The sequence below is a fragment of the Saimiri boliviensis genome, chromosome 8, assembly GCF_048565385.1.
Source record: "Saimiri boliviensis isolate mSaiBol1 chromosome 8, mSaiBol1.pri, whole genome shotgun sequence".
Classification (NCBI taxonomy): domain Eukaryota; kingdom Metazoa; phylum Chordata; class Mammalia; order Primates; family Cebidae; genus Saimiri; species Saimiri boliviensis.
In genome coordinates, this window is record NC_133456.1 from 126,075,453 (window position 1) to 126,097,739 (window position 22,287).

Below are 22,287 nucleotides of genomic sequence, written 5' to 3' on the forward strand. Positions count from 1 at the left end.
ACAGAGGTCAGATAACTTGCCCAGCAACCGAGTCAATGGCAGAGCCAGGATGTGAATCCCATGCCACAGGGCTCTGTCTACAATAGCAACTCCTGGCACTGGCACACACCTGCACTCACAGGTAGAACAATGGCTGTGAAGCTACAAAGGCAGCCTGCGATCACAAAGGCTCAATGAAGAGACAGTGTATACTGAAAACTGCTTCCAGGAATCCTGAAGATCACCATAAGCAAAGAGTAGTATTAAAACTCATACTCACACAAAGCAAGTTATGTTAACTCTCTCTCTCTCTCTCTCTCTCTCTCTCTCTCTCTCTCACACACACACACACACACACACACACACACACACCCAGAGTGTTAGAAAGCACTATCAATAAATATTCTAAAAGTAAGCAAAATGTGAAGAGTAGCATTGGTTAAACAGGGACTGGTAATTTTCTAGTCCAATGAATATACTTACACTTCTGAATACATTTACATCTGCCAATTTGTTTCATTATTTCTAATTTTAAAAATCTTTTTAAAGAGACAGGCAGTTCATTATGTTGCCCAGGCTAGTCTCAAACTCCTGGCTTCAAGCAATCCTCCCACCTCAGCCTCCTAAAGTGCTGGGATTACAGGCACGAGCCAGCATGCCCAGCCTGCATTTACCAAGCTTTTAAGGAAACACATTTATTTCTTAACATTTAACAATTTTTACTCAGCATCAAAACTGGCACAGATAGTGAAAGTTAATATGCACTTTATACAAATCATTTAACATGGTTATTAAAGACAGACATGCAGCATTTCATAATCTGAAAGAAATGAAAAATACCTACTTACACATTTATCTATTTCCTTTTCTCATTGCCAGCATCAGCCAGTCAGAATTCCAGTCTGCGCTGGGTCTATTTTTATGTTTTAGATTAGCTACTCCCCCCAAAAACCTAAGACATAACTGTGTGTTCAAAGAGAGGTATCTGGAATTTTGGCTTTTAAGAAGTTCCAATCAGATGCCCCCCACCCTGTATGCTCTGTCTCTGGCTTTGATCTGATAATTCTCCTTCTTAAAATGCACACTTTAAGAAGAAGAATGGCTCTTTTCTGCACAAGCATCCTATTAATCTGAGGGCCCATCTCTCAACTTCTCTGCGTCACAGCCATACTCTCTAGGTGGCAGCACACGACACCTGGGACAGCAGCCACTACCTGAGTCCACCAGGCAGGCTGCACATCCAAGGCCATGTGCTAGGCTACATCTAAAGTAACTAGAGAAATATTTTGAGAATAAGGTATATGCACAGATAGTGATCTCATCTGCTGAGCACGTCACACACGAGGTGCTTTGTTCTTTCCAATTGATGGCATAGTCTAAGAATGTGGCCAAACTATGTATTTCCTGCCTGCTGCATATGATAAATCCATCTTAACTCTAAGAACATATGAAATAGAAAATTTACATGTTATTATCAGCAATTTAAAGGATTCAAGAAAACTGTCTAAATACATACACGGACACATACACACACACACACACGTGCACAGACACACAGAGCCTTCCACAGCCTAGAACTCTTAGCTTTAAGTACAGTTAAAAAAAAAGCTGGATCAATTAGCAGCCTTGTGAATGTTGGAAACATCTTAACAGTGTCTCAGAGATGAAAGAGCATCAAACAGAACGAAAAGAAGAGGGAAAGTTAAATTACGTCTGCAGTCATAATGAATCAAAGCCCAGAAGGAGGTCTGCAAATCAGCAGGTTCTAATGAAATATTAAGGTAAGTGATTATTGATGAAAAATGAATAAGGCTTTTTGATTTCAGCAACCTTTAAATCACACCTAGCTAATTAAAACAACTCAAATGCATTCATTTACTCCTTGATGGGCATTTAGCTATCCTTGGGTACAGAGAGACTTCATTTTAGGAGGTATGCATGTGGTTGACCCCGGGTAAGTAGACAAAATGTGCCAGAAAAAGACATACTCAGTAATAAAATTTTAAAAAGTAGCCCCTTTTCAGATTTTGTTTATCATTTCCAAGCTGGAAATAAATAAATAAATAACACTCAGGACATTTTCTGTTTACCATAAAGATACATCAAAAATAGTATACTACATATATATTAACATGGAACTTACTTTAATTAGCATATATTGAATACAAGGCATTTATAACACTACATTATGCAATTCTACAGCAGACGTTACTTATATGTACAGTAGAGCTCTTGAAGACGGCCTTATCATTCCCCTCAACACTTCTAGGAGGAAAGCAGTTTTCTCTTAAGAGTGGGAATTATCCAGGTTGCATCACAAGCTCTAGGAGAATCTGACTCCAGGCCTGAGGCCTGCACGATCTTCAATCACATCCTCTAATATCATAAACCTCTTTCACCTTAGTCTCCTGCTATGGAAATTAATCTCTGACTATTCAAGTGACATACTACACCAAGCTGGGCATGGTGGATCATGCCTGAAATCCCAGCGCGTCACGAGGCTGAGGCAGGGGATCATGAGGTCAAGAGATAGACACCATCCTGGCCAACATTGCGAAACGCCGTCTCTACTAAAAATACAAGAAAATTAGCTAGATGTGGTGGTACATGCCTGTATTCCCAGCTACTTGGGAGGCTAAGGCAGGAGAATCACTTGAACCCAGGAGTTTGAGGTTGCAGTGAGTTGAGATTGTGCCACTGCACTCTAGCCTGGTGACAGAGCAAGACTCTATCAGAAAGAAAGAAAGTAAGAATGTAAGGAAGTAAGGGAGAAAGAGAGAGACAAAGAAAGAGAGAAGGAAGGCAGGAAGGAAGGAAGGAAAGACTGACTCCACCTACTAAAGATTAAGATGCTTCCTAATTACAGAAATTCATTAAATGTCCATAACCATGCCCATTTTAGCAGCAGTATGTGATAAAGAGGTACAGACATCGGTTGCAGCATAAAATACAATGGTGAAAAATCTAACTTAAGTGTTTCCACATGAAAGATGCTGAAAATAAGATAGATACAGAATTCAATATCATACCCATGCAAAAACAATTTCTGTGGCAAATGTTTTAGCTTCGAAATGTCCTTAGAACTCAAGCATCAAGACGATGGTGATGGTAGTGGTGGCCTCATACTAATAATAATAGCAACTAACACTTGTGGGGCTGCTCTGTGTGCTGGCGGTGTTCAAGGTGCCTTACATGCAGTCATTCGTGTCATGCTCACAACAAAACCCCAATGAGGTATGTGTCATCATCCCCATTTTACAGATACAGGAAGTAAGGCACGGGAGGTTAAACGGCAGAGCTGAGATGTGAACTCAAGCAGGCTTCAGAGCTTGTGCTCTTAACACCACCTCATCACATCTGACCTGTCTTACAGTATGGTCTTGTACCAAATTCTCTTTTTCTTCCCACCTCCCCAGACTATGTAAGCTCTATGAAACCTGTAAGAATTATAAGTTTAACATACAATAAGCAAAAGGGACTTTAAGAGTTAAAATGTTTTACATTTTGCTGACAGAAATTCCAGGTTTCTTTTGTAAATAAAACACGCCCTCTCTGCCTCTACACAGCTTACAGTTTTATCACACATATGTCCCATAAACTGTCTTTGCTGTGCTGATGAGGAGTTTGGTTTATCCATTCCTGAATTTACTGAACATATTTGAATGCCTATGTGCCAGAACTTGGAATACAGCAGTGAACAGACAACCGCCCCCAACCCCTGGCTCTAAAATGAAACTTCATTCTAGTTGGAGAAGATGGATGATAACATTTTAAAAGTGCATTTATGCCACATCATAATACCCCAAGCACTAGTAAGAAAAAGAAAGCAGGGAAGGGAGTCAGGGTGTGCTGGGGAGGGAGAGCTGCACTTTTAAATTATCTGTGTATCGTCACGCCAGCTAGCCCCAGTCACCGTGTGGTGGTGCTGCCTGCCTGCCCCCAGCTGCTGTGCTGTGGGGACAGAGCCAGGCCCCTCAGAGGCAGCTGAGGTCCCTACAGGTGTGTGCTACTGAGAGCGTGACATTCCACGCAGAAGCACCTGTGACTCACTCCCTCCTAAGGACTGAGGCTCCGGTGACGTCCCAGACTTTGCCTGGGATGCCAACCAACTTGTCTCCTCGCCCTTCTTCTCTCTTCCCGGCCGCTCTCCCCGGAAGTCACACAGGAAAACTTCAATGCTGGTGGCCATGGGCAAGTGCTGGCAGAGTCCAGAGAGGGGTCAGGAGAGACAGTCCACAGAAAAGGGTGCCACCTGTCTGCACACGCCTGTCTCTATGGTGATGGGGAAATGGCAGAGGCCCTGGCTTATCTGTGTTTCAGCCCTGGATCATCCCAAGACAGGAGAGTTTATCACCAGTGCCTGCAGGAAACATCATTGTTTATTTTACCATTATTCTGAGACACAATCTCGTGAATATATATGCGTGTGTGTGTGTGTGTGTGTGCATGTGTATAAAAAACATATATGTATGTGTGTGTGTGTGTGTGTGTGTATATATATATATATATATATATATAGGCATTCGTTTGACTTTTAAACATTTTCAAGAACGGTCTAGATACAGAAGTGGGGACATGATGCTGTCATGCCCTTGCTATAAAGGAAGTCTCAGTGAACGATCAGAAAACCACCTGTCCTCTTAAAAATCAGCTGACAAATGGTTTCGGTTATAAATGGGTAGGATGTTGGAAACTGTGAACCTGTTGGTCTGCAACAGTAGTCAGCAAGAACAACGCTACATTTATATCCAGTTTGCCTTGATTAGTATAAAAGCTGGAAATTTTATCAAAAAACCAGAACAATTCAAAGATGTGCTGGTCTTTACAAGAAACTGGGAGAGTAGGTTTTAGATTTGGCTGTTAAAAAGAGAGACTAATGGAACTCTCCCAGATACAAATAAAATTCCTTACAAATAAATATCAGAAGGAAAGTGTGGACTCAATCACAACTTTATGATATTTTCTGTGTCTCTGAAATGGCCTAGTAAGGTAGTCTTTGTCTAGTAGGTGCTCAACAGATACTGTCCCTGACTCATATTAGTTCCTTTGCCCGATGCTCCAGTAAAGCCTACAGGCCCTAGCAATGCTGTAAAGCACGTCATTCATCGTCATAAAAGGCCAAACCAAGAATGTTAAATTACCCAAATGCTTAAAACTATATTAAAGACATTGATATTCTGACAGACCTACTCTGGAACCGATCCATATGGGCACAGTCACCACTCACTGTGACAAGCCATGGCACCTGAGACCTAGAAGCCACCTAGTTGCTACCATGGAGGGTCTGCAGCATCCCCTCACAGTCTGGCTCTCCCTCAGTATCCCACAGGTCTTAAGGCCTCAGCTACCTGAGGTTTCAGGACGCCATGAGTATAGAGGCTAAGCAAGCCTTAATTTCTGAAATCCCATTGATAGTTTCAAAGAATAAGACCACTCAGGGAAGACACCCTGGTCTGCCAGTGGCTTTTCGGGGCAAGAGGTATCTAGGAACTTTCATAGTGAAGTGTTCATCAGATTTAACATTTACCAGGTTGACCTAAGTCCAGTACCTTAACTAGGTGCCCTGTCTGTCGAAACTAGGTCAGCATATTGTTACTCATAAGTGGGACCTTACAAATGTGGATGCACGGAAGCAGAGTGTGACATGACAGGCAGCAGAGACCCAGAGGCGTAGGCGTGGGAGGGAGCTGGATGATGGGAGGTTGCTTGGTGGGCACAGTGTACACACTGTTCCAGTGAGGGGGGCACTGAAGGCCCTGACTTCCCACAATGTCGTGTACCAATGTAGCAACATTGCATTTGTACCTTATGAATATAAACACATTTAAAAAATTTTAAGATAAAGTTACATTTGTTATAAAATCTATGATCTCTGTTTTTGTCATTGTAATTGTGTAATCAACACTTAAAAATATTGAAGAAAGTGTGTATTAAAATCTAGGTAGGCACACACACACACACACACGCACACACATACACACACACACTCTTAGCTCTTTCCCATTTAGAAATTCAGGGTGCAGCTCAAGCACACCACCCCTTAGAAGCCCATCCTTCCTCGACCTGAGTCAACCTCCTTAGCATCCTGTTTAATGCTGATCACTCTGTACACAACAGATTGAGTGTGGTCTGCTCTGTGATACCAGGTGGGAGGACCCTGAGGGGTGAACAGGTCTTACGCATTCCCACCCCAGGCACCTACCACAATTCTTGGCCCACAGTCACTGCCAAATTGTGGGGAAGTGAGCAATCCGTCAGAAAGGCTGCCAGATACACAGGCAGACGGATGTGTACGAGAACTTTGGGCTTATGCAAAGACTTTAAACCCCTGACTATTTCGCAGAGCTGAAACATACAGACCAAAGAAAAGAAGGAAATAAAAGAAAATGAATAATTAGACGTCTTTATCTTCAATCAGCTTTAGTTTTTGTTACAAAGCAGGTATTTTTTAAACTCTGCTAATAGCTTGCAAAACCCTCAGATCTTTCCCCCACAAACTCCATTGCATCCAAATTCTAATCATTTATGATCTGAATCATTTTTTAGGTCTCCCTCATTTCTGCCACAGAACACACAGTGACTTTGTGAAATACGGAGAAAACCCTCATTCCTCAAGACACTTGACTACCAACGGCCAGAACAAAATCACCAGAAGTGTTCCAGTCACGCCGTGGTTTTACAGCACCCCTTGGAGTTGCATCGTCTATAACTTGCCCAGCTCGAACTCTACATCCCAGCACACCCAATTCCACCTGCCTTCTGCCCGTCCCTTCTTTAAAAATCCTAGGTAATATCAGAATTAAAAACAAAGGTGGAATTCCATTTTTATTTTACCACTGCTCTGCCTTCTAAGTAGCTGATGTAGTTTCAGTGTATTATATAACTTTCAAAACACTAAAAAATGATTGCTTTTCAAACTTTGTGCCTGGCAATGAATGACCTGTTGAGTTATCAAAGCAGAGGCCAGAGAAAAGAGGAAAAAGATATCTGCTGTGTGGTTGTTATGTAGATTTATCTGGAAGAAACTGTTTTCAGGTCATGATAATTAGCAAGTTCTGAAATGGCAAACTTTTTTCCTTTTAAATAACATTTTTCTTCAAGGAAGGTGACACACTCTTATTTTAAAAATATATATATTCAAGCTAGGCGTGGTGGCTCATGTCTATAATCCCAGTACTTTGAGAGGCTGAGATGGGTGAATCACGAGGTCAGAGGTTGGAGACCAGCCTGATCAACGTGGTGAAACCCTGTCTCTAAAAAATAAATTAAAAAAAATATATATATATATATATATATTTTCACAATTCCAGAATTACATGAAGTCAACATGAAACTATAGCAGTATTTTTCACAGAGATGATTTATAATTATTTTACATGCTTTTGAAAATTTATAAAGCAACTTACTTTTCCACTATTAAGTACATTTTCTCCTATATTTATAGTATAAATAAAATTTAGGGGGATTCATTTGAAAGAAACTTAGAATAACTATTTTCTATTCCAATGGTGTTTGAATCAACACATGAATCTCATCAAAACAAAATTTAAGCAAATCTGATCTACTTTAAAATTGGAATGAAAAACAATCTATGATAGAGTTTTAAAAATAAAGATTTACTAACTGAAGCACTGTAAGCCTTTCATCTGAGTTGCTGGATACATTTCAAAGTTCAGAATATCAGATCTTTGAACATACTCACTAATTTGGACTTCATATTGTTTCCCCTACTTAGATGGAAATTATCAATCAAGTCCAAGCAGTGAGGCTTTTGTCCGAATTTATGCACATCCAGAAAATCCTCTGGACTCATGAACTTGGTCACCACCGTTTCATCTGGACAGTGCACAGCTCTGGTCACAAGCTGGGCTCCATGGCTTCTGCTCTCTGGTTTGCTCCACACTTGGTCAGGCTCCAAACCCTGGCAAGGTTACCACCACCAGAGCAGAGCCAGGCTGGCCTCTCTTGGAGGCAATCAGGACTTTCAGTTAAAAACAAAGGTCATAAAGAAGTGCAATCTCAGGCTAAGATCAGTTTTTTGCCTGTAAGTGATGTTTGACTTACATTTATAGTCCATAAAACCAGTTATGCTGCCAGAGACATCCACCCACCCCACCGAAAGGAATCACCTTGGAGACAACTATCTGGTCCCAAAGTATTTTGTTTTAGTAACAAATATTTTCAAATCTCTGTATTCTTAAAGAGTGAACACAAGACCCCTTATAAGGTCTATGGAATAGAATTAGTAATGAAAGGCATAAATTGACACAGAAAATTCAGTTTAAAAATACCTGTGAGTTTTACAGAAATGTATATATATACTAATGTACCTTAATTCACTCCAACATTTGAGTTCATTTTATGCAACGTCAAATGCATATTCAAATAGTTATTACACAGCCATAGAAGATATGAATTAACTAGTTACTTTCTGTTTTGTAATGATACAGAAACTTTATAATTTTCAAATTTCTATGTATCACCTGTTTTAATGAAAGAAGCTAAGGATATATCAACTTCCTTGATTGGAAAGAAAACAGGTATCTTTTAAAATCAACTACTGCATCTCCTTTAGTTACATAAAATCAACCAATGGAAGAAAATGGAAGAAGAAATGAAACAACAACAAAAAGAAGGTAATCAAATAGTTATTTACACCAAGGACTTAGGGTACCCAAGGAAAAGCTCCAGAACATCTGGGAAGTTAATTTAAAACTGGATTGTGGATTTAGGGCTCGATAAAGTCTCCCAAGAAGTGGAAAATGCATCTCACAACAGGGCTCCACATAAATTCTCATGAATTTTTATTAATAGTTGATTGATATTCCATCCTTACGCAGGAGCAAGGAAGAAAATAATACCAACTTAACATCACTAAATACCAACAAGATTGGTGCTTGAAGCCATGGGTTTGGACTGTCTAAAGGACAGGGGAACCAAGAGATTAGGTCGAAAGAAAAAGATGAGTTATTGTGCCAAATTGCACACGAAGCAGGATCTTAGAGCTTTCGTTAGAAGGCTAAAATCGAAAGAAATACTAGGCAGCTCAAGATGATTTTGGTCATGGAATGGCCTGGGGTGTCTTTAACTTTTAGGTCTTTTAAAGACCTAAAAGTTCAGTGGCCTACGAAGAGACACACATTAAAACAAAAATGCAGATACTCTGCTGGAGGACTATCCGCCGGCTAACGACCAAAGTCTAAAACGGTTTTCATTTATCCCCATATTTCTGCAGAATATTTAAACTTCCTCTGAGGCTAAAATAAATATATAAACAAACAACTCCCATTACACATTACTTCCACAAACAAATTGTGGTTTCGGGCAATGTTAATCAACAAAAAGAATTAAACAAGAAGTCTTTAAAATTAGCCATGACCTTATTTATGGCTTCATTACTTTCAAGATTTCATTTGTTGGGTGGTTTATGTCACCTCAGCCTTTAATTTCATTGCTGCATCTCTAACTATATTAGAATGACTTAATGGATGGTGATTGCTTGTTTTTGACTCACCAAAATTTAACATTTGCAGAATGTATAACACCAAAGAGCCACGTAATTCACCCATGTATTAGATGCAATTGGATTTATCCTTTAAAACCGATCCTCTATTAGGAAAGTATGATGTGAACCAATATGACACAGTCTGATATAATTAGCCTGAGACTGGAAGTCTTACAGGCCCATAAACACCACACCGAGGGCTTAGACTGTATCTTGGAGACAATAAGCTACAGAATTATTTTAAGCGAGGGCATGACATGGTCATATGTGTTTCTGGTACAAAACTCCAGGTACTGGGTGAAATGCGGACTCATGGAGAAAGAGACTGGAGACTGGGGAGAGGTCAGGAGATGACTGACAGCATCCATGGGCCACACGACAGAAGGAGAAAAGGCTGTAGAATTACTTATAATGGCAAATTGGTAGGGCTTTGTCTCTGACTGTCATGGGGGCAGCAGGCTACACAAGAAAGGCTCTGTCTTGAGATATGTGGGTTGTGACTGCATTTGCTGAGATTAGGCTGATGAAACTAGAGGAGGTTTAGAATGAAGAATGGTGAATTCTGTTTTAGATCGATTGGGTTCAGGTGACTGACAGGCACAGGAAATGTGCATTCCCAGCTGGTGGTGCTGCAGGAATCTGGGGCTTGTAAAGAGATAACTGGGCTAGTGAGATCAGGCATCATCATGCCTAGTGGTAGTTAAAACCCTAACCAAGAGAAACATATAGGAAATAGCAGTGGTCCAGAGCTATTTCCCTAGGGAATCCAAAATCTAAGAGGAAAAAGTAGAATAGAAACTCTAAACAGTTAAAGAATAGTCCAAAAGGGCACAGTGGCTCATGCCTGTAATCTCAGTGCTCTGGGAAGCCAAGGTGGGAAGATCGCTTAACCCAGGAGTTCAAGGCAGTATAGCAAGACCCTATGTCTAAAAAAAATTTTTTTAATTAGCTGTGCATGGTAGCACATGCCTGTAGACCCAGTTACTTGAGAGACCGAGGCAGGAGAAGTACTTGGGCCCAGGAATTTGAGGTTGCAGTGAGCTGTGATAGCACCACTGACTCCAGCTTGGGTGACACAGCAAGACTCTGTCTCTAAAAAAAAGGGATAGTCTTAAAGGAAGGAGAAAGCAGTACCACAAAAACAAAGAGAACAGAGTTTTAGGAATGCCACAGAGTAATCTAGAATGCAAAGGACTCAAGTTTCATTGAATCAGGCTTCTAGGAAGCCATCAGGAAACAAATACATGATGGGTACTGCAACAAATCACCACAGGTTGATTGCCTTGAGACAATACACATTTATTATATTATAGTTCTGAGGTCAGAAGTCTGAAATGGGTTTCGCTAGGTGAAAACCAAGGTGTTGGCAGCACCAAGTTCCCTCTGGAGGCTTGAGGGGAGAATCTGCTTCCTCACTTTTTTTCCAGCTACTGGAAGCCACCTGCATCCCTCGGCTCATGGTCCCTCCCTCCATCTGCAAAGCCAGTAGGGCGACATTTTCAATCCCTCCCTGACGCTGCTCCTTTTGACTCCCTCTTTCACTGATAAAGCCTTGCGATGATACTGGGCCCAACAGGATAATCCAGGAAAACCTCCCCATTTGAAGGTTCTTTTGCCTTATGAGATAACATTCACAAGTTCCAGAGATTAGGGCATGGGCATCTCTGGGGAAGCATTACCATGTAAAGCACTGTGAAGAGAGAACTGGGCTAGTGAGATCAGGCATTATCATGCTTCCCCAAAAATGCCCAGGCCCTAATCTCTGGAATTTGTGAATGCTGAGAGGAAGGAATGAGAGATGTGGGAAAGAAGTTACAGCAGTGTATGTCAAATGTATTAATAGATTAATCCGTCAAGAAGTTTGAATTAGAAGTGAAGTGGAAAAATAGGGATGCAAATAGCTAGATGGTGAAAAGGGAATTTTTCTTTTTCATTTTAAAGGACAGAATCTCATTTATCAACCAGGTTGGAGTGCAGGGTCTCATTCTGTTGACTAGGCTGGAGTACAGTGGTACATTCATAACTCACTGAAGCTTCAAACTCCTGGACTCAAGCAATCCTTCTGTCTTAGCCTGCCAAGTAGCTGAGACTAAGTAGGTGCCACCATGCCCAGCTAATTCTATTTTTTGCAGAGACGGGGTCTCGCTGTTTTGCCCAAGCTGATTTTGAACTCCTGGGCTCAACCAATCCTCCCATGTCAGCCTTCTGAGTAGCTGAGACTATAGGTGGGTACCACCATGCCCAGCTAATTTTTAAATTTTTGGTAAAGATGGGTTTTTGCCATGTTGCCCAAAGTGGTCTCAAACTCCTGGGTCAAGCAATCCTCTAGATTCACCCTCCCAAAGTGCTGGGATTATAGGCGTGAGCTGCCTTACCTGGCCAATTTTATTCTTTCTAAACAGTATGGTAGAAGTGCCAGTAGAGAGACAGAGGCTGAAGACAGGAGCTCAGAGATACTGATGGAGCAGGTGCCTTGAAGGCGTGGGGCTGGGATCTGGAAGACTGTTTAGAGAGCTGACCTGGAAGGAGGAACGATCCTTAATTGAGATCTTCAGCAATTAAGGAGAGGCAAGTACCCCAGGTACAGATGTGGAGGGGCTAGAGGTCTGGAGCTGAGTTGTGTTGAAGGGGGAGTAACAAAGCCTGGAACAATTGCTGACATGAATGGAGAAGGAGCTAGCCAAGGCCAGAGACATTAGTAAACAGCCAAGGACACTGAGATCAGGCCCAAGTTGGATGGAGCACGTTAACTAGCAAAGGCACCAACCTGCAGAACTCACATTACAATAGGATTGACTACCTTCGAGAATTACTTTCTCACATTTCAAGAAAAGCAGAGGTAAGTAATACTAAGCAAATGTAAGTAAAGTGGTATTTGACTTTTTGAGTAGCAAATAGAACTTTGTTACATGACCCAACGTTTCTAAAAGAGCACATGGTTAATAAGTGCCTGTATCTCAGAAAATTAGTTTTGTTCTGTGTTTGCCAGGCTTCCTTTTGACACAACCAGATTCTGATTTTAACGGGAGGGGAAAGTAAGTTCATAAAGGTCTTTTCTTTTAAAATCGGCGTTTTTCTCTTTAGCGGTAAAATGTATGCAAAAAGCATGTGATTATGGTATTTATGTTTCCATTAAGTTGTCGTCAGCAAGCAGGGGGAGTCTAGCCTACTATTTTCTTGCTATTTAGATTTATGGTGACACAGTTCCTATTTTATTCCAATTATATTTGAGAACAATGCACTCCTGGTGGCAAATGATTGCATAGTGACAGTCAGTAATGTCCATTAAAGCTGTCTTTCTGTAGAATATTTAACTACAGATTCTGGTCTCTAGATATAAAAATACAAATTGCATGGTGTCCTCAAGCAAATAAAAAACATTATTGACCAGGATTTAATCATTTCTTTGTTAAGAATTGAAAGTGTACTGAACTTTCCAAATGAGAATTGTCTAACCTACAGGAAAAGAAACTTTCTGGTGTCTAGAAACACTGAACAGTGCCAGGCATGGTGGCTCACTCCTATAATCCCAGTGCTTTGTGAGGCCAAGGTGGTGGATCACTTGAGGCCAAGAGTTCAAGACCAGCCTGGCCAACATGATGAAACCCTGTCTCTACTAAAAATACAAAAATTAGCTAAGCTATTTTGTAATCCCAGCTACTCGGGAGGCTTAGGCAGGAGAATCGCTTGAACCCGGGAAGCGGAGGCTTCAGTGAGCCGAGACGTCACCCTACACTCCAGTCTGGGCAACAGAGTGAGACTCTGTCTCAAAGGAAAAACAACAACAACAACAAAACACTGAATAGAATGACGTTTAGGAATGTGACACCTGCAAGATGTCCTTTGAAAAACGATGATGATTTGATCATAGACAAACAATGGTCATCATAAGTGCCAGGATAAAGCCGTGTCTAACAGAAATGATAAATTATTTCACAGCTTCAGTGTTAACAGTAACAAACTAACTCATCCTGGAGTTCCAGTTTTTCTTTTGTTAGCCCAAGAGAAATGTTTTTCAAAGGGTGACTGTATCAGAGTCTACTGGAGCACTTGTTAAAAATGTGAGTTTGCAGTCAACTACATCTACTGAATCAAAATATCTATGAGGGGAGGTCAGGATCTGTGAGAAATGCTCCAGTTCTTTCTACTATGCTAAAGTTAGAAAAACTACTGTTTTAAAACACAGCCTGTTACAGCTTTTTTGTTTGTTTGTTTTCATTTCTTAGAGACAAGGTCTCACTCTGTTGCTGAGTCTGGAATACAGTGCTATGATCATGGCCCACTGCAGCCTCAAACTGCTGGTCTAAGCAACCCTCCCACCTCAGCCTCCTGAGTAGCTGGGATTATAGGTGTGTGACCACTATGCCCAGATAATTTTAGTTTATTTATTTATTTTTTTTTTTAAGAGACAGCATCTCCCTGTGCTATCTAGGATGGTCTAGAACTCCTGGCCTCAAGTGATTCTCCCACCTCTACTTCCCAAAATGCTGGGATTACAGATGTCAGCCACTGTGCCTACCTTTACAGTTGTTAAGATCATGATTCATGCTTGCCTGTCCCATCAACATATAACTCGATGTAAACAGAAATGCCAACATTTTAGACAAGGTTTGAGCTGTTCAAGCCTCCCTATTTCCATGGAGCGTTGCAAACTCAGACTCAGTAAGAATTTCATGAAAACAAAACATAAAGAACTTCAAAAACTTTCATGCAAGTACAAAATGAAGACCTTCAAATGATCAAAAGAAAGGCTGAAACTGATTGAGAGATCAGGTCCTTATATCATGAACCCTGTCACTCTCAAATAAGACATTTCATGCTACCAAGCATTTACTTTTATCTAAGTATTCATATTATAGAAGCCATCTGGAATTCCTTATCCCGAATTGAGTAACTCCTAATTTAAAGATGATGTGATACGATGTACGGAGAATACTTAGGAGACCAAGCTATTTAACAAAGGAAGTAGCATCAGCAGAATTGCATTCCCAGACTCCTATATCTATATTAAGTATAAAGAATCAAACCTGTCTTTATTGATTTCCATTTCATTTCTTGCTTGTTTCTGCATCTGTGTGTGGATGCTGAACGCATATGTGCCTTCCTGAGAGTAAAAGCCCATTTCCTAAGTAACAACTGCAACAGCAAACAAATCATGCGAACTATAGACCATGCTCTGTGCGAAGCGCTTTATATATCGTGAACACAACTAATCCTTCCCAAACCTAATGAGGTAAGTACCATTATTATCCCCATTTTACAGACGAGGAAAGTGAAGCAGAGATTTTACACAGCTGATGGCAGAAGAGCCCAGGAGGACGAGCATGGTGGCTCACACCTGTAATCCCAGCACTTTGGGAGGCCGAGGCAGGTGGATCACTTGAGCCCAGGAGTTTGAGACCAGCCTGGGCAACATAGCAAGACCCCATCTCTGAAAAATAAATAAAAATAGTCGAGCATCAGGTCCTATGCCTGTAGTCCTAGCTACTCAGGAAGCTGAGGTGGGAGGATTGCTTAAGCCCAGGAGATCAAGGCTGCAGTGAGTCCAAATCATGCTCCAGCCTGGGCGACAGAGTAAGACCCTGCCTCAAAGGGAAAAAAGAAGAGCCCAGGATCAAAGTCAAGCAGTCTGGCTCCACAGTTCATTGTCTAGTACATCAGGCTCAACTGTATAAAAGTACATTCTTACTTCATAGCAGGATTGTTGGTAAAAGTACGAGTTATCAGAGGATAGCAGTGTCTTAAAGAATTAAGAATAGCTGCTGGCAGACGTCTGACTTGCAACATCTCTTTAATTAGATGCAGAACAAAATAAAAGGCAGAAGAGCTAATTGAGCAACACTAGAGAATACTGCTGATTACTTAATTTCACAAAATATTGTGGAAATTATTTGACCAGGGGATAGTTCTCCAAAATGTACACCATTTTGATCAAACCACAGTGATTCCCTTTGGGCTCTTCCGTGCACATTCATTATACAGATGGTCGCAGACTTGCTATGATTCAGCTTGAGATTTTTCAACTTTAGATAGTGCAAAAGTGCTAACCGTTCAGTGGAAACCATCCTTTGAGTACTCACACAACAAACCTATTTTTCACTTTTAGTACAGTACTCAATAAATTGTACAAGATCTCCAACACTTCATTATAAAATAGGTTTCGTGTTAGAATAGATGATTTTGCCCAACTGAGGCTCATGTAAGTATTCAGAGCATGTTTAAGGTAGGCTAGGCAGTTCATGATGTTTGTAGGCTTTGTGTATTCAATGCATTTTCAACATGGTATTTTCAACTTATGTCAGGACAGAACACCATTGAAAGTTGAGGAACGTCTGTTTTCAGAATGGTTTTTGGCTTCATGAAACAGAAACCTGATTGTACGTAACTTCAACAAGTAACAAGTTCCATTTTCACAGGTGGCAAGACAGAATAGCTGCTCACAGGGCCAGACAGCGACCCTCTTCCTTCCTGTAGCCTATACCTTTAGAATTAAGGAAAATGGCAAAGGGCAAAATGAGTCAGCTCCTTTTCACTCAGGAAAAGACTAGCTTCACAGGAGGTCCAGCTCCAGATCTGCTCCTCACTTAGGAGCCAGAACTACGTCACATGGTCACTGCTTACTGCAAGGAAGTCTGGGAAACTTTTAGCTAAGCACACTGCTAACCAAAAAAAAAGTGAGATTTTTTTTTTTTTTTTTTTTTTTTTTTTTCTTAAGAGACAGGATCTTGTTCTGTTGCTCTGACTGGAGTGCGGTGACACAATCACAGCTCACTGCAGTCTCAAACTCGTAGGTTCAAGTGATCCTCCTGCCCTGGCCTCCCGAGTAGCTGGGACTAGAGGCGCATGCCACCATACCTGGCTAATTTATTTTTATTTTTGTAGGGACTGGGTCTCACTTTGTTGCCCAAGCTGGTCTCAGACTTTGGGCTTCAAGCAATCCTCTTGCCTTGACTTCCTAAAGGGCTGGAATTACAGGCGTGAGCCACTGAGCCTGGTCCATGCCAACATTGTTTGCGTTTTATGCCTTGTTATTTATATAAAACACAAGGGTAGGATCTGCTTCTCTTTAGCATCAATCCAACATGAAAAATCAAAATGTTACCCATGTCACTAATACATAGTAGTAACAGTGACATTGTGACTACAGCCTACCGTTGATGTGATAATAAAATTAAACAGACGTGACTATTTATAGACATAGCATGATGCTATCTTATAAAAAGCATTTTATAAGTAATACATAGAAATTGAGAAAATGTCTCGTTTTGACACCAAATTCACTGCATTTAATAAATCATCCCTAGCTGTTTCCATGTGGGGCTACCAGATCCATGTTTTCGACTATAAGATCAATTAAAATGATTAAACAGTGAAATGTAGACTACTGTTTCCTCATTGAACAATGAAAATCCCAGAACAGACGCAGGCTATGCGTCAGACTGTCAACTGCCTGCATTCCCATGAAATCCAAACATTTGAATAGTAAAGGTCATTGGACACCAGTTGCAAATTTTGGTGGAATTTAGTCAGTTGACAGAGGAGTTTCTCTATTGTGTAAATTCTTCATATGGGAAATAATCTCCGAGGAGTTTCGAGTTGCATGTTTCTACTTCAATAATTACTTTTCAAAAAAGTTAGTATAAGCATATTCTAGATCACCTTACTGGCATGTGATTTCACTGTCTGAATTTGGGTTTACACACAGAAAGGCACTATGGAATGCTATTTTCACTGTCTCCGGTTAATGGTAACAAAAGCGAGCTGAACTTCATATACATGGGATGCCCCTGTGGGATGTGCTGGCCAAAGGTTCCTGAACAGTAACATACAAAAGAACTGCAGAAATCCAACAGAGAAAAGGGATGAGCAAATAGAGTCAGCACTGAGACCGTGGTGGTCGGCAAACAAACCCAAATGAACCTGCCACAGAGCAGCCACCACCATAGCCATGATTTGTGCAAGAGTTGAGATTTAAGGCACATTATTGGCCACATTAAGTTAATGTTGTTCATTTGAATGTAATGGCTTTGCCATTTCGTTTGTATTTAATTTGAAAAGATATTTCGTTTTATGGTTGTATAATGGTTGTCAACAGAAGGAGTTTAGTCCTATTTTATTTTTATACATATTTAAGTAACATTATAATCAAAACAATTTAGTCCGATACTGCAGTAGCAAGAGATTGTCTTTCCTAAAAAAAAAAAAAAAAAAAAAAGAATCCCTATACTTCTAAAGTCTGAGAAGCACTTCTCTATAGCTTTCTCTCCAACAGGAACAGAATGGATGTGATGCCATGAATTCTCAGCCAAATTCACATTCCATTAAAGGTAGGTGAAGGGCTTTATGGGAACAATAATTCCCAACTTTTTGGATTAGGAACATCAGTCATTGTTTCATGGACATCTTGTTCTCTGCAAAAATAATAATTACAATAAACTGAAGTTTCTATAGTCCTATAGTCCTTTTTCTTAAAAACATAAATTATATCTCTCTGAAGTTGGAGCATCTTATAAATTATCTAGTCTAACCACACTTCTGGGACACAAATGCATACAGCTGTGCTTGAGTTAAGCTGAGAGGGGCTTTTGAATACAGCAATGTCTAAAATGTGATTCTGAGTTACTCACAGTTTGGTGTAACTCGTCCTTATGACTAAAGTCTCTTCCAGAATGTTTCGCTGCGTGGCTCTTGACAGAAATTAGGAGGCTGACTTTCAGCTTGGGGTTAGCACGGTGCAGGATAGAGACTACAGGTGGGTATGCTGGAGTCCAGAAAGAGTGTGTTCTGAGCATGTTAGCACTAATGAAAATTTGCAGACATTTACTTGCAAGACTTAGACTCTTGCAGGGTACCATGATTTAAACTGGGGTTTAATGCAACCACTTCTGGACCTCAGGAGCTGGGAAGACAGATCCCACCCGAGTCCTGGCTCTGATGTCGTGTGGGACTTCTGAGCTATGGGAAAAACTGCTACGAGGTAGTCTACTGTTTTTCAGATTTCAAAGTGGATGTGGAAGGTGCAGAAAATGATGAGTGCATTTATCAAAGATCAATAATGTCAGCTAATTATTTTTTACTTCCTCCAAAAGTTACTGACAATGCCAGTGTTACGGTGTCCTTTCTCCCATGAAGATAATTCCAGTAGGACGTTCGTGACCTTCAAATGCTGCCTGACCTTCTATAAGCAGCATTCACAAGTACAGCAGAAACCAAGTAAAAGCTTTTAAAGAAAATATCACTGTCACTGATAATTTTATTCTTTGGATCCTGACATATCTGTGGTTAGACAATAAGCAAGTGAACCTTCTAGGTGATCACACCAAAGGGGGTCTAAATAAGCCATAAGTCTCCAATGTTAACTTACATTGTCCAGTTATTATAGTCAATACTAAACTGATTTATAGATTTCCATAAGACAATAAGGAAAACTGAAAACCCAACAAAAGCAAAACAAAACTAAAAAACAGAAAAATACTCTGGCTAGCATTTCACCTGAAGATCTGGCTTCCCATTTGCTATTTTGAAAAATATTTCCTTCTGGGTTTGCCTGAGAGTTACCCATTGCATCTGCAAACCTCTATTAAAAATAGCTGGAAGTAGCTAAAATAGAAACTGGGTGCAAAACGTGGCAACCAGTAACACATGGATGCTCTAGATGAAGTAATTCCAGTACATCTCTAGCCTTGCACTCTTACAGTGCCATTCCCAAGACCAACGGTACCAGCATCAAACCTGGTCCTGTGTAGGGAATGCAACTTTTTCGGCTCAACCTCAGACCTACTGAATCAGAATTTGGGGAGAGAGTCCACCAATGTGTGTTTTAAGAAGCCCTCCAGGAGATTCTGACGCACACTAAAGCTAAAGCACTGAAGCTTGAGAGCCCCTGGTTTCAATGAAACCTGCTACTTATAATGTTCAAAGTCCAGTTTCCAGATAGAGCAACACTTACCAGAAACCATTATAAGAGATGATGGGTTGACTGTATCATTTATGACAATAACATGCAAACGTGTGCTATAAAAGGAAATTATTTGTGAACTAAACTCCTCATGGTACTTGAACATACAAACAGAAGAGCAGAAAAGATCTGTTTAAAGTTGTTTCAGTTAAATTTTTAAATAAATATATAGCCATTGAAATACAATTAACAGGTTAATAAATACTCAAGCTGAGGGATACCCAAAATATCCTGACTTGATCATTACACCTTCTGTGCATGTAAAACATACTCACATGTATCTCCTAAATATGTAAAATATTATGTATCAATTAAAAAATGATACAGTTGACATTGCACTCTGGAGTGCTACACTGATATACATAATTCAGACCTGTGGTCTGTGGCTGTCAATAAGCAATCTGTTATACTACATTATTCTTCTCATTTACCGATCCTTTCATAATATAAAGTTTCACTGCCTAAAAAAAAAAGTGATCCATCTAAATCATAATTGGAACAAACCATATCATTCCCCATCTATTTAATTGCCACACCTACAGGCTCTGCTGGCAATAAAAGGATATATCACTTCAGTAGAAGAGTCATAATTTTAAGTTTGCTTTTCATTTGAGTTATAAACTAGAGGTTGGTTCTCAGGTATAAAACCATCTTAAGAACAAAATGAAATATGTTGGAATCATTAGAGAAGCCATCAAAACCTCCGCTGATCCTTCCTTTAGGTTTCAATTTGTGTCAACTCAATACTTTTAGACACAACAGCTTTTTAAAGGCCATGAATAAAAGGCAGTTCTGGTTTGAGGACTGATGAACGCTCTACTCCCTTGTCAGAAGCTATAAAAAAATTGATTTGGAAGCAATACCATGATTGCTCCTGGCACCTACCTGTCTACAGGAGAAGGTTTGGAATTCCGTGGCTTTTTGACTTGAGCATACAAAGCATCCATCAAATGACCTTCTCGTGGGCTCTGAGGTCTAGCATTGAGAGCCATGGAACCTTCATAAGAAGAAACTCCCCCATACATCAACTCATCATCACAGCCAAACGTCCGATGAAAGTCTTGGATTTCAGCATAGTCACGCTCCCGGGCCTGTCGCTCCCTAAATTCTCGAGTTTTGGCTTGAATCCTATGAAATCAGAACAAAGCTGAAATCAGAGAAGCTACTCCTTTTCTAGGAACTGCATATAGAAACATTCATCAAAATATGTTGTCAACTATATTTTATATCATGCAGCTATAGGAGATCAGTGGTATAAATAATAGGTCATATACATTATAGAGTGTGAAAATGCTATGGATGCTCAGAAATCATAATTTTAGATACTCTTTGTTCATGTCAACAAGATTGCAGTCATAATTTAAAAGAGTCTTACTCTGTCACTGCACTGGAGAGCCGTGGCATGAGATCTTGGCTCACTGCAACCTCCATCTCCCAGGTTCAAGCAATTCTTGTGCCATAGCTTCCCAAGTAGCTAGGATTACAGGTGTGGACCACCACGCCTGGCTAATTTTTGTATTTTCCGTAGATACGGGGTTTTACCGTGTTGGCCAGGCTGGTCTCAAACTCCCTACCTCAAGTGATCCTCCTGCCTCAGCTTCCCAAAGTGCTGGGATTACAAGTGTGAGCCACCATGCCTGGCTATAATTTAAATCTTAAGTTTAAAATTTCACTTATTAACTAGCTTTAAAAACTCACAAGGAATAGATCATTTCTGGCATCTACTTGGATATTATTACTCATAAATTTAAGGCAAGAAATAATTTTTTAAAGTTATATACACTTTACATATAAAAATATGTGTATGCCATATATATATATCTTACTTATTATTAGTACACCATAAACATTCAACATACAGTGAAGCTTAAACACAAATTCACACCATAACTCTTCATTAGTGGCAAAAGAGGATCTTGACTTAATGCCATCAACTCTGTCATTTTATGGAATGCATACAGAAATGGGGAATCCTTAAACTAAGGAGGAGAAAGCATGTATTCAATCAAATTCTGAAGTGAAACTTGCCTACATTACAACTAAGAAACAAACCTTAAATGTTCAATTTTACTGAAGATACGTTTAGTTTACAATGATTTTATTAAACTATTTAATACAACATTCTCTTCAACTTATAATATATTGATATAATTTATGCCCTAAATCAATCTTAGTTACCTGGAAATAATTTTAAAACCCTCAATAGAATTTTAATTTTAAAAATCTCCTTTATATACTTACAAATTCAAATATACACATAAATGCAGTAAAATCTTACTTCTACAAAGCAGAACTTGACTGACTTTAATCTTTTATTGCATATATTTTTTTCATGTTTGAAGTAGACCTCTGCTAGCATAAACAATACATAAATATATATTCAAAAGAATCCAGAGAAGATACCACAATCAGATAGACAGCAGCAAAAAGAAAAAACAAAAAGGAAGACAGAAGAGAAAGCTATAGGCCAATATTCCTCATGAATATGGAAGCAAAAACCCTTAATGAAATATTAGCAAATGAAATTCAGCAATATATAAAAGAAATTATATACCATGACCAAATGGTGTTTACTGAAGAAATTCAAGCCTGGTTCAATATTCAAAAATCAATTACTACAATCCATCATATTAACAGATCAAAGAAGAAAAGTTACATGATTATATCAATTGATGCAGAAGCATATGAATTCAACACCCATCATGTCAGAAAACCTTCAGAAAACTAGACATAAAGTAAAACTTCTAAACTTGAGAGCATCTACCAAAAACCAACAGGTTCCATCATGCATAATGGAGAAAGACTGAATGCTTTCCCTATGATAAAGTAAGGATGTGTGCTCCTA

General features: G+C 39.8%; 1 protein-coding gene across 23 annotated transcripts in view; it reads right to left on the reverse strand.

The window, feature by feature from the left end:
* The window catches only part of PARD3 (par-3 family cell polarity regulator), an 838,158-nt gene that overhangs the window by 258,587 nt on the left and 557,284 nt on the right, over window positions 1-22,287 (reverse strand). For all 23 annotated transcript variants that reach the window (XM_074405259.1, XM_074405258.1, XM_039478614.2 and 20 more), the window contains one exon: window positions 20,328-20,570. In XM_074405259.1, coding sequence (XP_074261360.1) covers window positions 20,328-20,570 — 243 coding nt within the window. The remainder of the gene's footprint in view (window positions 1-20,327; window positions 20,571-22,287) is intronic.